Source organism: Filicampus tigris, chromosome 7, assembly GCF_054856515.1.
Source record: "Filicampus tigris isolate MCC_2025a chromosome 7, RoL_Ftig_1.0, whole genome shotgun sequence".
Classification (NCBI taxonomy): domain Eukaryota; kingdom Metazoa; phylum Chordata; class Actinopteri; order Syngnathiformes; family Syngnathidae; genus Filicampus; species Filicampus tigris.
Genome location: NC_141223.1, coordinates 12,461,991 through 12,475,053, shown reverse-complemented (window position 1 = coordinate 12,475,053; position 13,063 = coordinate 12,461,991). Strand labels below are relative to the sequence as shown.

General features: G+C 40.4%; 2 protein-coding genes across 6 annotated transcripts in view; both read left to right on the top strand.

Moving 5' to 3' along the window:
• Positions 1 to 5,960, top strand: part of gab2 (GRB2-associated binding protein 2) — a 66,203-nt gene extending 60,243 nt beyond the window's left edge. For 2 of the 4 annotated variants that reach the window (XM_086035928.1, XM_086035926.1), the window contains exons 9-10: positions 170 to 289; positions 1,568 to 5,960. In XM_086035928.1, the coding sequence (XP_085892054.1) occupies positions 170 to 289; positions 1,568 to 1,711 (264 nt within the window). In that variant the 3' untranslated portion in view covers positions 1,712 to 5,960. Of the gene's footprint in view, positions 1 to 166; positions 290 to 1,567 lie in introns of all 4 variants that reach the window. The other 2 variants (XM_086035925.1, XM_086035927.1) reach the window with 1 other exon arrangement.
• Positions 5,961 to 6,293: 333 nt separating this feature from the next.
• The window catches only part of maml2 (mastermind like transcriptional coactivator 2), a 44,070-nt gene continuing 37,300 nt past the window's right edge, over positions 6,294 to 13,063 (top strand). The window contains exon 1 of one of the 2 annotated variants that reach the window (XM_086036314.1): positions 6,294 to 7,390. In XM_086036314.1, coding sequence (XP_085892440.1) covers positions 6,977 to 7,390 — 414 coding nt within the window. In that variant the 5' untranslated portion in view covers positions 6,294 to 6,976. The remainder of the gene's footprint in view (positions 7,391 to 13,063) is intronic. The other variant, XM_086036313.1, reaches the window with a different exon arrangement.

The following is a 13,063-nucleotide window of genomic DNA, read 5'->3' as shown; positions in this document are numbered from 1 at the left end:
TGAGCAAGATATTACGGTACTTACAAATTGGTTACCCCAACGATGTTATAAAATCTAGTGGGGAGTCTTGGGACTTAACTCGACTTGATTTTCTCCGTAGTGCCCTGGAATTTAGTTTAAACTTGAAGGTTAACACTTGAGACTTTCTTTTGACTGCCCCCAATAGCAGAACCCAGCGTCTACCTCGCCGGCCGTGAGTAGCACCAGCAGTCCGGCCTTTCGTAAGAGCGGCAACGTTGACTACCTGGCGCTGGATTTCCAGCCTGGCTCGCCCTGCGCACACAGAAAGGTAAAATCCTCTCAGATTGTCGGTTGAATTGCATTTATTTCCACCAAGCCATTGGCTACTTTTACATCATTTATTCGGATTAAATGCCTGATCGGAATAAAACTGCTTCATGTACGCACTTCATTCCAAATATTCTGACCCGATCAAGCACATTCCGGTCAAGATTTTATCCCGAACTAGAGAGGTAATTTATGTCGATTGTCAATCCGATCGGCGTGCATTAAAACACTTATTCTGACCTTTCGGATCAAACCGTCTTTACTGCGCATGTCTGCGACGTCATTATAGGCGTTTCTGTTATTCCCGGAAGCTAGTAGAAGCAGAGCAAGTGTTATTTTGTTTGTTGTTTGATTCATTAAAGTTTGGAAGAAAAAAAACAACAAAGTGAGCGAAAGATCTGGCGGACACAAGACTGAGCTGGTACATTTGCAGCTCCATTAGGAAGCATTAACTCGACATAGCGGCGCTAACGGGAAAAATATGTGAAATAACGCCACAGTTTAAAGTAGAAATGGAGGGAGCAATGTTTTGTTAACACGGAAGTCACTGCAGCTTCTTTTTCTACTACAACTTCTACTTCTACTACTTTCGGTTTATTTGGTCAAACAGCGCATGTCAAAAATAATTCCGCTCGAAAGTGTAATGCATGAACACGCAAATCCTAATCAGATCAATATTTTTTTGTGTCCATGAAAACAGTGCATCCGATCAGAATTCTAATCTCAACTCTGTTAGCATGAAATAAGTTTTGTCCATGTAAACTGTTATCTTACCCTTATCCATTTGTTTTACATGCAAAAAAAATGAAAATAAAAAGTCTCCAAACAGATCGACTTTAACAGCAGATAACATAGTGATTCCAGAATGTCATGTGGGGGACATGAAATAGAAATTTCGGCCAGTTGTCATAATAATAATAATGATGATAATAATAATAATAATAATAAAATTGTTAAACATATAATCGTAAAACAATCACATGTTTGTGTGAATCACTGTAATGCATATCGTCGTTGCTGTTGGAATTGTTAAGTGACCCAAAAAGAAGTTACAGTATTGTATTGATTATATACTTTTTAACGAATCGGCGGCTTAATTGGTTATTGAAATATTTTTCTACCAAATATCTGAATCCGCTTCGGCCTAACAAATTCTATGTTGGTCAATACCTACTATAAACAACAGATTTCTGCCATACAATGGGGATTTGCTCAAGAGACAAGTAGAAAAAAAACATATAAAAAAAAAAAACACTCTTGTGTTTTTGTCACTCGGCAGCCGTCGACGTCGTCAGTAACGTCTGACGAGAAGGTGGACTACGTGCTGGTGGATAAGGAGAAGACGCAGGCGCTGCAGAACACCATGCAGGAGTGGACCGACGTGCGGCAGTCTACTGAGCCCGCCAAGGGGATCAAGTCTTGACACTGAGTACATGTGACGTGTCCATTAGGGGGTGCGGGAGGTTCTTGGACAGTTTGGACCACAAATAAGCCATAACTTACAGTATCTATGCCTGCTCTCTGCCATGAGACCGCTTTTTTACCTTCTAGGGACCAAATATCAGCCCTACTTAACAAAGCATTTTTTTCATAGCTGCCCCTGCCTCGAAGTGTGACAATACTTTATGCCGTCGCCGCATTAGTAGCCATTTTACTACACTTTGACGACGTAAAGGATTATGCATTGTTTCACCACTTCAAACCTGTTCCCATGTGTCATGTGAACATGTCTGAATTCAAATCAGAATCATCTTTATTGGCTGAGTATGTTCAAAACACACAAGGTAAGGTGTCTAATAGTGCAGCAATACGAGTGCAACACTTTTGAAGGTGGTGGTCCTGTCTCACGCAAAGTAATCACTGCTTACCCGGCCGGCGCCCTCTGCTGCAGGGTGTGCTGAAGTCCTGAATATTAAACACGAGCATGGGCCTGTTACTGACATAGCAACTTTTATTTGCTATATTTAGCATATAGCAACTCCAGCCACTCCAATAAGCAAGTTTACACAGTCCTTTCACCCTCTTTCTGAAATTAGCCCGTTTTGAGGGGGTGGTCCTGAGCCACTGCTAACCCTGCTGCCTATACTGCAGCGGGAGTGTTTGACGTGATAGTGATAGCGCATGATTTGAAAGTGACGGATATTGGCACAGCCTAGCTACTGAGTCAACCAAGTCATGGGCGGAGAAAGTTGGTTTGGGGGCAGGATTATGTAAAGGAGTATTGTGATGTCATAATTCTGAATGGGTAAGCGAGCTCACAAACTTTATTGAATTTCACACTTCATGTGTGGGCAAGTGTAGAGACGCAACTATTTAGATACAAGAGTTTAATTTTTAAAAGATCAATTTCACATTATTTGGCTCGTTTCATTTTAATTTACACAAAAAGGAATGGCTCAAGAAAATCCATCGTCTTGCATTGTGAACTGGAGCCCAAACAAGAGTTGACCTTTTGGAATAAAAGTCGCAACCAGTCAACGTTTTGGTCAAACACAAAATAGTAGAAATAGTTTAGAGGTTCTGCTGTAAACTATTCGGGTTGTATTGAAGCCAGAGCTGATTGACTCAAGGCGAATTGAAGAATGCGTCTCAGATGCCTAACGTGCACTGACCTTACCAAGATGGCCGCTGCCTCGCCATACAAGCCATGTAGCCATTTGGAAAAGAATGGCCACTCTTGGAGTTATAGCGTCCATAGGTTTGAATTGCCTTACTCATATAGTATTGATTTGCCTTCCATTGGTCTTTTTGCCGCGTTCGAGGACAAGTCCAAGTGTTTGATTCTCACTGGAGCCTCAGTTTGCTAATGCTCCTCTTAATTGCCTCCTCGTGATTTTTCTACCATTTTTACTGCCTTTTATATTTTTTTAAAATGTTTGTTTCCTCCTCCCAAGCTAGCATATTATACGAAGTAGTATTAAGTCCTTACTGAGAAGACCAAAAAAAATGACACCACGAGTTTAAAGTTGAAATCTTATGAAAATGAAGTCAAATGTTAAAAATATATATACAGGTATATATTTGCTTTGAAATGTTTTCATATTAATCTTTTTTTTTTTTTTTGAGGAAAGTGGTTGTATTTTATTTTAACAAGTGAATGTCAAAATCCGCCCCGAACTTGTCTGAGCCAAACATTCCTTCACTTCCCCTCAGAAAAGTATGACTTTATTCTCATAAAATTATGACTTTTCATGTTCATAATATACCATTTTTTTCCTAAAAAAACATCCAACTTTATGTACTTCAAATGTTACACATTATTTTTCCTTTAATGGGGAAGTCTACTCTAAACACATTATTCTGATTAACAATACGTTTGTGGAATATGAGTTAAGCAGTAAAATCCAGCCGTTTTTAACCATCTCAGGGATTGATTGATTAATTCATTGATTGATTGATGGAACACAAAAGGTTGCCTGGTTGAAAACTTTGGAAAGCTCAGAGGTGACCTTTCCGCCACAACTCAGTAGGACACATTTGAATTGATCATACTGGTTTAAATATGGGATAGTTTACCAATTTAAAGAGGAAGTCAACACAAAACGTTTCCTTACAAGAATATGTTCTATACATGCCCACTAGTCGAAACATGGCATTCTGATTAATATTACGTTTGTGGAATATGAGCGAAGCAGTAAAATCCATGCGTTTTTGTACATACAATACAATACAATTTTATTTGTACAGTGCATTTCACAACAGCTAGAGCTGTAACAAAGCACTTTACATACAAACAACAAAATAGCCATAATACAACAAGTGAAATCAATAAATGAACATAAAACACTATATGCAATAGACACCGGAAAAGAGCCGAAAATTTCAGGTCTCAGGTCGAATCAAAAGCCAGTGAATAGAAGTAGTCATCATATGGAGGACCTACGTTTGCCAAGTTTGTCTTCGTCGGGTACCCATAGCACAAAGATGGCGGCCAGACTTGGCAGCCTCCTATAGGGGAGGCAAGACCTTTGTAATATAGTTAAGGATTACGTCACCTACGATTAAATACAAATAGTGTACATTGATGTGATGGATAGAACTTCTTTTTTTTTTTTTTTTTTACATATTACTGAAATTAATAGTGGGTTTTTTAAATGAATGAACTTTGAAAAATCAAATCATTCTATACACACTGTCACTTTAAAAGTATTGTTACTTGGAAGATATCTGACTTTTGTTTTGCAAATAAACTTTTTTTCCCTCAAATTTAGTCTTTTAAAAGTATGACTAGTCTTGAAATTGTATGACTCCCCCCAAAATATGACTTTTATTTTTCACCTCTGAAAAATGTGACTTTATTCTCGCAAATGTTGTTATTACATGTCGAAAAACAAAAAAACATCTAAAACGTGTAAAAAAAAAAAAAAAAAAAAAGAAAAAAAAGACTTTTTGTCCCCAAAAACATACGACTATATTCACGCAAGATTATGACTTTAATCTCATATCATCCTTTTTTTAAACACTTTTCAGCATGGTCCTAATACTCATTCGTAATATTCCAATCAGGGAGGAAGGCAAAATGAAGCATTGTTTTCTTACAGTTGTGCATTTATATTCCATTTGATTGATTGTTTGATTGTTTTGTTTGTTTTTTAAGATAAAAAAGCGGGCAAGTGGTCAATTTGCATGTGCAGAGCAAGCAAAATAAAAACATATATAAAAAAAAATAAAACAGAAAAAGGAAAACGAAATGGCAACCGAAAATGATGTAATGTATAATCCAGACGAGCCGTGTGTGTGTACGTGCGTGTGTGTGTCGTGTTAGACTGTGATCGTGCTAGCGTTTGACACCGTGATGGCGAGGAGGACGACGTACTGTACTTGTAGACATGATGTTTGTTCTTGTTTCCTTTTTAACCACTGGTATTGCTACTACTGTAAAAGCGTTTGCAGGCCGCTCGTATGTTTGTTTGTGTGTGTTAATTTATTAATTTATTGTGTGCCCAAAGGGCGTCTCTTCTCTTTGCAGTCGCCGGTCGCATTATTAGGTACACTTCTGCCATCGAAAAAGAGATGCATTGCAAAACGCAGCTAGAAATTTATTGTAGATTCCACACCACTGCAAATAATAAGCACATTGTTGGATGAATAAAACTGAGCTTTATAATGAATTATTGTTTTGTTATCACACTGCTAGGTGATCAAGGCCGGGGTCTAGGCAGAGGCAAATAAATGTTGCGTCCCCCCACCCCAAACTAAATCCCCCAAAATATATCACATTTCACATATTTTTATTACCTTATGCCTCTCTACTCCGCTCCACTTCTTGGTGTCTTAATGTCTTGCTTGCCCCCTCAAATATAAAATATATCCAATTGTTTCTCGACTCCGCTCCAACTCCCCGTTTCACTCTGCTCAGAGTATCGGCCTGCATCTTATCTTCCAATCTGACTCCAGACGTGTTTAGTGTACCCACATCCAAGAGTGATTTGTCAGTTAGACATGGTGGTAAAAGGTGCTGGAGCACAATGCCCCCTCATACATGCCTGTCTCGACCCAGCCTTGTCGGTATTGCAGGTGTGCTTAATGAAGTGTCCGGCGGGTGCTCATGTCCCGATGGTGTGAAGCAATACGAGAGCAAAAGTCAGTGTGCTGCCGCTCATGGAGACTTTGTTATTCCCAATGTATAATGGTGAACTGTGGATGTAGAATAAATTGACAAGTCAACTTTTTGCTGCAAGTCTTCTTTCAATGTCAACTCACAGATGCACAAAGCACAATTTATATAGGCGTGTCCATTAATGACACAGAAAACACCTTTTTCTGACTGTAGATTGAAATGCACGAGAAGAAATAGTGTCCCTCTGTAAATTAATTGAATGTATAGGGACATTTCATTTGTGTAAACATGGTCTGTTTCTTCTTATACATAAAGTACATACATATTTGAATGCATGTATACACACATACAACATATTGTTCATAGCATATTGTTGTGTGTCTCGTTTTTTCTTCAGTAATGCAATGCACGTTGAAAAATTCAATAAATATTGTACACTCACATAAGGTTAGTAATATTCAACTTTTGGATGAAATTTACGAGTGAACATAAAATGCAATTTAACCTTAACACGTGAACTCATTTGATGCTTAAACGCGCATGTTGACCGTTTCAGTGCTTTTCGCACAACTTGCTCTTTCTCAAATATTGAAACCACACACGTCCCCTCATGTATCCACCAGATGTCGCCAGAGCGCTTCCACCCGCGTCATGTCGGAGCAGGGTTCGTGTTCGCACAATGAGACTCTGTTGCCTCACACGCGCGCTCGTCTTCTGTCAATGGACTGTTTGAGAAGGAGCTCAATTCAACGAAGCGCGAGGAAAGAGCAAGCCGAACTCCGAGTGGATTCTGTGTAGTTTCTATACGTCTTTTTCACTCATCACTTTTTCCCAAGACGTTTTTGGGGTGCCCCAGTAAGGAACATGTGACCGTGAAAAGATGTCAATGACGAATTAATTGAATTCGAGAGTGGATTAATTGCTTTTAATTTGACTTTCTCGCCTCGGAGGACGGCAATTCATAGCGTGACTTTATTTTTTAGTGTGTCTTTATCGCAGTTTGGAGACACTTGTGTCCTATTTTTGCAGGATTTTTTCCGCCCCACATGGGATCTTAGCAGAGTGCTCTCCCCACGGTGGTCTCCTTCCAAGCCAACCCCATCGAGCCGGACACCCCCCTCGCCCCGGATGGGAGAGGCGACTCCGGCTCAGTCCGCCGCTGGCGCCTTCGCCCCCATGTTGGCGGTCGGCATGGGCTCCATGGCTGCCGCACACGGCACCCCCTTAGCGGCCGTTCGGGGCTCGGCGGTACCGCAGCTGCACAGCGCCATCGTGGAGCGTCTCCGCGCCCGGATCGAGCTGTGCAGGCGGCACCACTCCACCTGTGAGGACCGCTACCGCCGCGGTCAGGCTGAGAGCTCGGACCGGGAGCACGAGAGCACGCTGCAGCTGCTCAACGTCGTGCAGCAGGGGCCGGGAACGCGCAAGAGTAAGGGCGGCCGCGGGGCTGCAGCACAGCCGCCTCCAGACTACGGCGCCAGGGGGGCCAATGGGGAGCTGAGGGGCGCTGAGGGGGACCACAAGATCTCCACGCGTATCGCGGTAAGTCCAGCATGTTCGACCCTCTGATGTACTTCAACTGTCGAGAGTTGAGGAGAAGAGAAACCCTGTTCACAAATGGAGTGCTTTGCGAGATGCCAAATTAAACGTACATTAACTTACCCACCCCTCCGCGTACAACGCGTGTTACGTTCCAGACCAGATCAACTACAAAGAATCCTCTTTTAAATACTCCCTAACCATGTTTTGAAAGTATATACAGCGCTTAAACTAAAGGGCATTTTTGAAACAATGCACAGAGAGAGAGAGAGAAAGAGAGCGAGAGAGAGAGAGAGCGAGCGAGAGAGCGAGAGAGAGAGCGAGAGAGCGAGAGAGAGAGAGAGAGAGAGAGAGAGAGAGAGAGAGAGAGAGAGAGAGAGAGAGAGAGAGAGAGAGAGAGAGAGAGAGAGAGAGAGAGAGAGAGAGAGAGAGAGAGAGAGAGAGAGAGAGAGAGAGAGAGAGAGAGAGAGAGAGAGAGAGAGAGAGAGAGAGAGATCCTTCAGTGTTTACAGTAAACAAATGTGCTAAGTTAGCAGCCAGTTAGGAGCCAGAGCGTGGCTAATGGGTCAGCCTGGAAAAATCAGGGTGGGCCTGAATATTTCTCTCACTGAGCACAATCCTCCTGTACCGACACATCGTATATTCAAATAAAATGACAAACTGAATAATATGAAGTTCACATCTTCCTTAGACAACCACGATTATGCCATTATAAATATTCAATAAAATTAAAAAAATAACAAAGAAACACAAATTGAAAAATAATTTAATCGTAATTTACACAAAATTTAAAAGTATATATATTTTTTCATGAATCTGTCTGGGTGGGCCTGTGACCACTCTAGCCCACCCATGGCTCCGCTCCTGGTGCTAACAAGCGTTAATGTGATTCACAGTAAACAAATGTGCTAACATGATGTTTGGACACGTTTAGACATACAGTTAACCTGCAGTTGACCTTTGTAGGCGTAAAAAGCAGGATTGAAAAAATGACTGACATTCAATTGTTTTAGCAGCAAACACTTGGCTGTTTTTAAAGGACTTCCTGTTTTTGTTATTTGAAATTTACAGTGTCAGACCGAATGGTGTACCGCCATCTAATGGTCGACAGTCTAATTACACTCAAAATAAACTGAGGCAGAACAGAAGAGTTTTAAAAAATCGAGTGGGACTGCAAATCTGGAAACTGCAAAGGGGTGGGCTTTACTGTATCTTATCCTTAACATTAACAACCACTGGATGTTTAGGATCCAACTCCTTACCTTGACATTTGAGTTTGATTCATTTCGCAATCACCCTCAAAACTCAAAATATGTATCTCAAATCGCCATTTCCATTGAAGTGAATTTAAATGGCAGTATTTTTAAAACCCACTATTAATTTCAATAATATGGAAAAAATGTTCTATCGCATCAACGTACATATTTTTAAATAAAATCCAAGGTCTGGTAACCGCTAATTATAAACTGTAAGAAAGCATGTGTAACACATGCAATTAACTTACTTTGTCACTTGAGGAAATACTACAAGTCATTTGTGAGAACGTTTTGCTCGCATCCCTGTTGAAGAAATTGGTGGTAGGCTTACTAAGTTTGGTTTCCCTGAGGCACTATAGTGAGCATGCATTTTGAAGCATGCACTTTGAACTTAGGTTGTTGCATTGTATTAGTTCACCACTAAATGGCAAGTGCATTTTACACACTGTAACTGTAAAGGTTTGAAAGAAACGCAACATCAATGCTAGTTTCGTTAGCCAGACCCTGGCAGTTTACATTGCAAGTATGCACTTGTTTAAAATTATACAACACATGAATTTATGATACAATACAACATATGAATTTATTGCTAATTCTTTTTGGACTCCCAAGCTATGATTGGCATGTTTCTGATTACTCTTCTCCATAAATGATAAAACAACAACAACAAAAAAAAGCATTTGATACAAGACAGGAGTTCCCTGCTCGGGAAAACAAATATGTATTTTTCCATTGACGCACATTTACCGCCCACAAGCCTGTGTGTGCGCGCGTCACGCCATTTCTCCCCCAACATGCAATAAGCGTGTTGAACGTGTTGTTGCTCTTTGAGGAACATGATGGGAGGCACCTCAGCATCCCATCATGTTTTGTCTAAACGAGGTCAGGCAACATCATTATCATGTTCTGTGTGTGCGAGAAAAGTGCTGAGCGCCGCAAAAGACGTGCAAGCAGGCAGGAAATGAGCCGCTGGCGTGTGTGTTGTGGAGGTTAATATGTTTTTAACAACATGTGATGATGGAGCAAGGCGGCAACAACACAGGCCACTTGTTATGATTAGCATTCAGCATTATTGCATGACAACACTACACTATGCAGTATGCTATTCTGGGCCAGAATTATTTTTTTCTCTTTCTTTTTTCCATCTACTCCTTCCACATTTCCCAACCGATTCCAACTTGCAAACATGTTCACAAAATTTAGGGCATCCATAATTTGTAAACATTCTGAAAATTCCAACTTCAAACTTCATTTCGGGAAATAGTGTATACGGAAATACATTTGAATAATTCCCACAATTCCAAAATTCACACATTTTACATCCAGAAATTCCTAGTTTCCACATTTTCATTCAGAAAAAAACATTTGTTTCATTTGTTTGTTGCTGAGCGAATGATGCACTCTACAAAAAGGTTGCTCATCTTTGCCCATCGCAATTTCAAACTGTTGTGCTCATACAGATCTTTTTCACATTTCCAAAATTTCACATATTTTCATTATGCCAAAATTTTTCACGTCAAAATTCACAAATGAATGCAGACACTTTACACGTGGAACCCTCTCCCTCCATATTTCTCAATCAATTCAAACCATTGCAACTTGAACAGCAGTTCACATTCCAACATCCCCTTTATTCCACAATTTTCACAGCAAAATTCCCAAAATTAAGACGTGCATACAATATGTACCTCCATCTACATTTCTCAACAGATTCAAACAATTACAACTTGAAACTGTTCATCATATTAACGACTTATTGGCAGCCCACATTATATTTAGATTTTGAAGACAGTATAAATGTGAGGGCTGCATGTTAGACAGTGCCCCTTTTCTGCCCTCGCCTGTCTCGGGTGAGAGCATTAGCGCGGATGGAAAAGCTGCCCTGATCTGATCATTGTATGAGTCCTGAACTTCAGAGACGGAAAAGAAAACAGATGAGCATATTAAATCGACTCGTGTGAGTCTTTATTTACATTGGATACCTTCTTGAAAGATCAAACGAACACGCATTGTGGAAGTAGTTGTTTTGTAAATTGCTAATTGTGATTATGCCCTCGAGACCTGCAAAACATTCCAACAGACGGAATGCCCATCTCTGCATTTTTCACATGTACTTCTTTCATTTCACTCCATGGCTGATCAACTGATTTTCAGTCTCATGTTTAACACTTTATACATTTGAATGAATTCCAAAGCATCTCAGGTCAGACTCCAGCATTCACACTTCATTTCTATGGAAACGGCACTTTCTAGTTACGTACTTGTTTATTATTGCAAAAAAGCAAGAAGAGCTTTCAGTCTTTTTTTGGGTGGGCATGTATCGACTGTTCACACTGGAGTTGGCGAGCTGGCGCAAAGGATTATTGGGGCGGCTGTACTCGACAACGGCGCTGGTTGAGAGCAGATTAACAAAGGATATTCTTTGGGAGGCAATTTGAAAAGCACGGGGAAGGAGCCGTGAAGGGATTTCCCACAATGCTTTTGCATCTTCATGTCAACCAAGCATTGACAAACAAGAGTTATAATGTTGTCATTAGCAGGATTACACACACAGAAAACTACAATTGATTGTCTGGCAGTAATGGAGAGGTTTGTACATGGGCGTAACCTCATTTTTCCTGCGTTGAGCAGGCACATGTTCCCATTTTAGAATTAACGCACTATCACATTGACATTAGCATACTTGATGTTATTGTTGCGGTCATATTGTTAGGCGTACCCCTCTTGCACCTTATCAGATTTCTGTGTAATGAGGAGTCCAGAAAAGCACTATATAAATCGGTTGCATTATTATTATTATTATTATTATTATTATTATTATTATTATTATTATCCATTAATAGTAAGTGTTCGTTTTGGTGGTCATCTGCCAAGACCTCCAGTGGACAAGATTATCCAACAGCAGTCACTTTATTGAAAAATTGCAGTTGTGTCCTCTGTCACCACGGGTCTCATTGGACCCTCAACGGGCTAGTTCATCCCACTGGCAGTAAGTTTGAATCACTGTATTAGATTGTTTGGCGAGAATTTGAATGAAAATGTACTCTCCGATGCAAAAGTCCCACCTGCACTTCATCTGTTAGGGAAGAAACAAACGAAACTAAGATCTAGCCATCTAAGTAACAATGGAATTGTTTTTCCTTCCCCCTGTCCAGTGCAAATTTTAGTAAAAAATATGCCATTTTTCATGAACCAAGTAGCCTGTTGGCTAACAAACAAACGCACCAAAAAATAAAATTTTCTTAACATATTTTTGAATAATATACGTAGTACTTCCCACTTGAAAACAAAAAAAAATGGTACATTCTAGGGGTCTAACAAAACATGATTTGAATCAGAAAATTGGTTTTGGTTTCAAAGATGTGAGTGCATCATATTGAATCTTTCCCCTTTAAAATATATTAAGGTACGTAATACGTATCCAATTTTCTTTTTTTGTAGAGATATATACTTGAAGGATACACCACAGTTACAGTACTGATTAGTTCATTCATATATGTAAAATGACAACAAGACAGTAATTGCATCGTACACTTTCAAACTCAGTCTTACCATATTGAATCGAAACATTCCAATTTAAAACAAACATTCCTTGAATCGTATCACACCTCATGTATCAAGATAAATATTGAATCGTCTTTTGTTGGAGATAGGGACACCCCTAGTACACTGTATTGCATCATTCTCAATGAACCAGGAAGTTGCCTGCTAGCTAACAAACAGACAAGAAAATTCAGTTTTCATCACCGTTGTTCGAAAATGTATCCTCAAACCCTTGGGGAAAATATACCTCATTCTGCATGAATCTAAAACTAGCCTGCTAGCTAACAAACACACAAACACAATTCTCCTTAAATTTGTTTGAAGAATGTACCACCTCCCTTGGCTCAGAATACAAAATGGTACTGTCCTGTCGCCTTTCATCACTCTCCATGAACCAGGAAATAGTCTGATAACTTCTCCATTGCCTCCAACAAGCACAAAATGACAAGTATTGTTTGTAATGTGCCTTTTGTTAGTGTATGGCAACAGTTGTCTGTCAACAACATGGCGCAAACCAAAGGCAAGCATGCACCACTGTCCTGCCTTATTATCACGACGTGTTAAACAAGCGACTTATTGAAAGCCGCGCATGTTTGCAGCGCCGGCGTACACTTCCTGCACATATTTCGTCAAAGTCATCCAGTCCTCGACTGCTGATCAACACTGGCGCGCTCGGAGGCAGGATTTTTGTTGTTTCCCATTCTCGTCCCTAGTGACAGATCTGGAAGTGAGCGGGCCTGCGGCACAGCAGCGTGCGGGGCATCCTGCTCACAAAGTGGTCACAAACGTCAACTGTGTAACCACAAGGACCTTTGTTCGACCTATGTGTGCCCACTGAGGCAATGGTGAAACAACTCCGATTTTTGTAGTCGTTGCT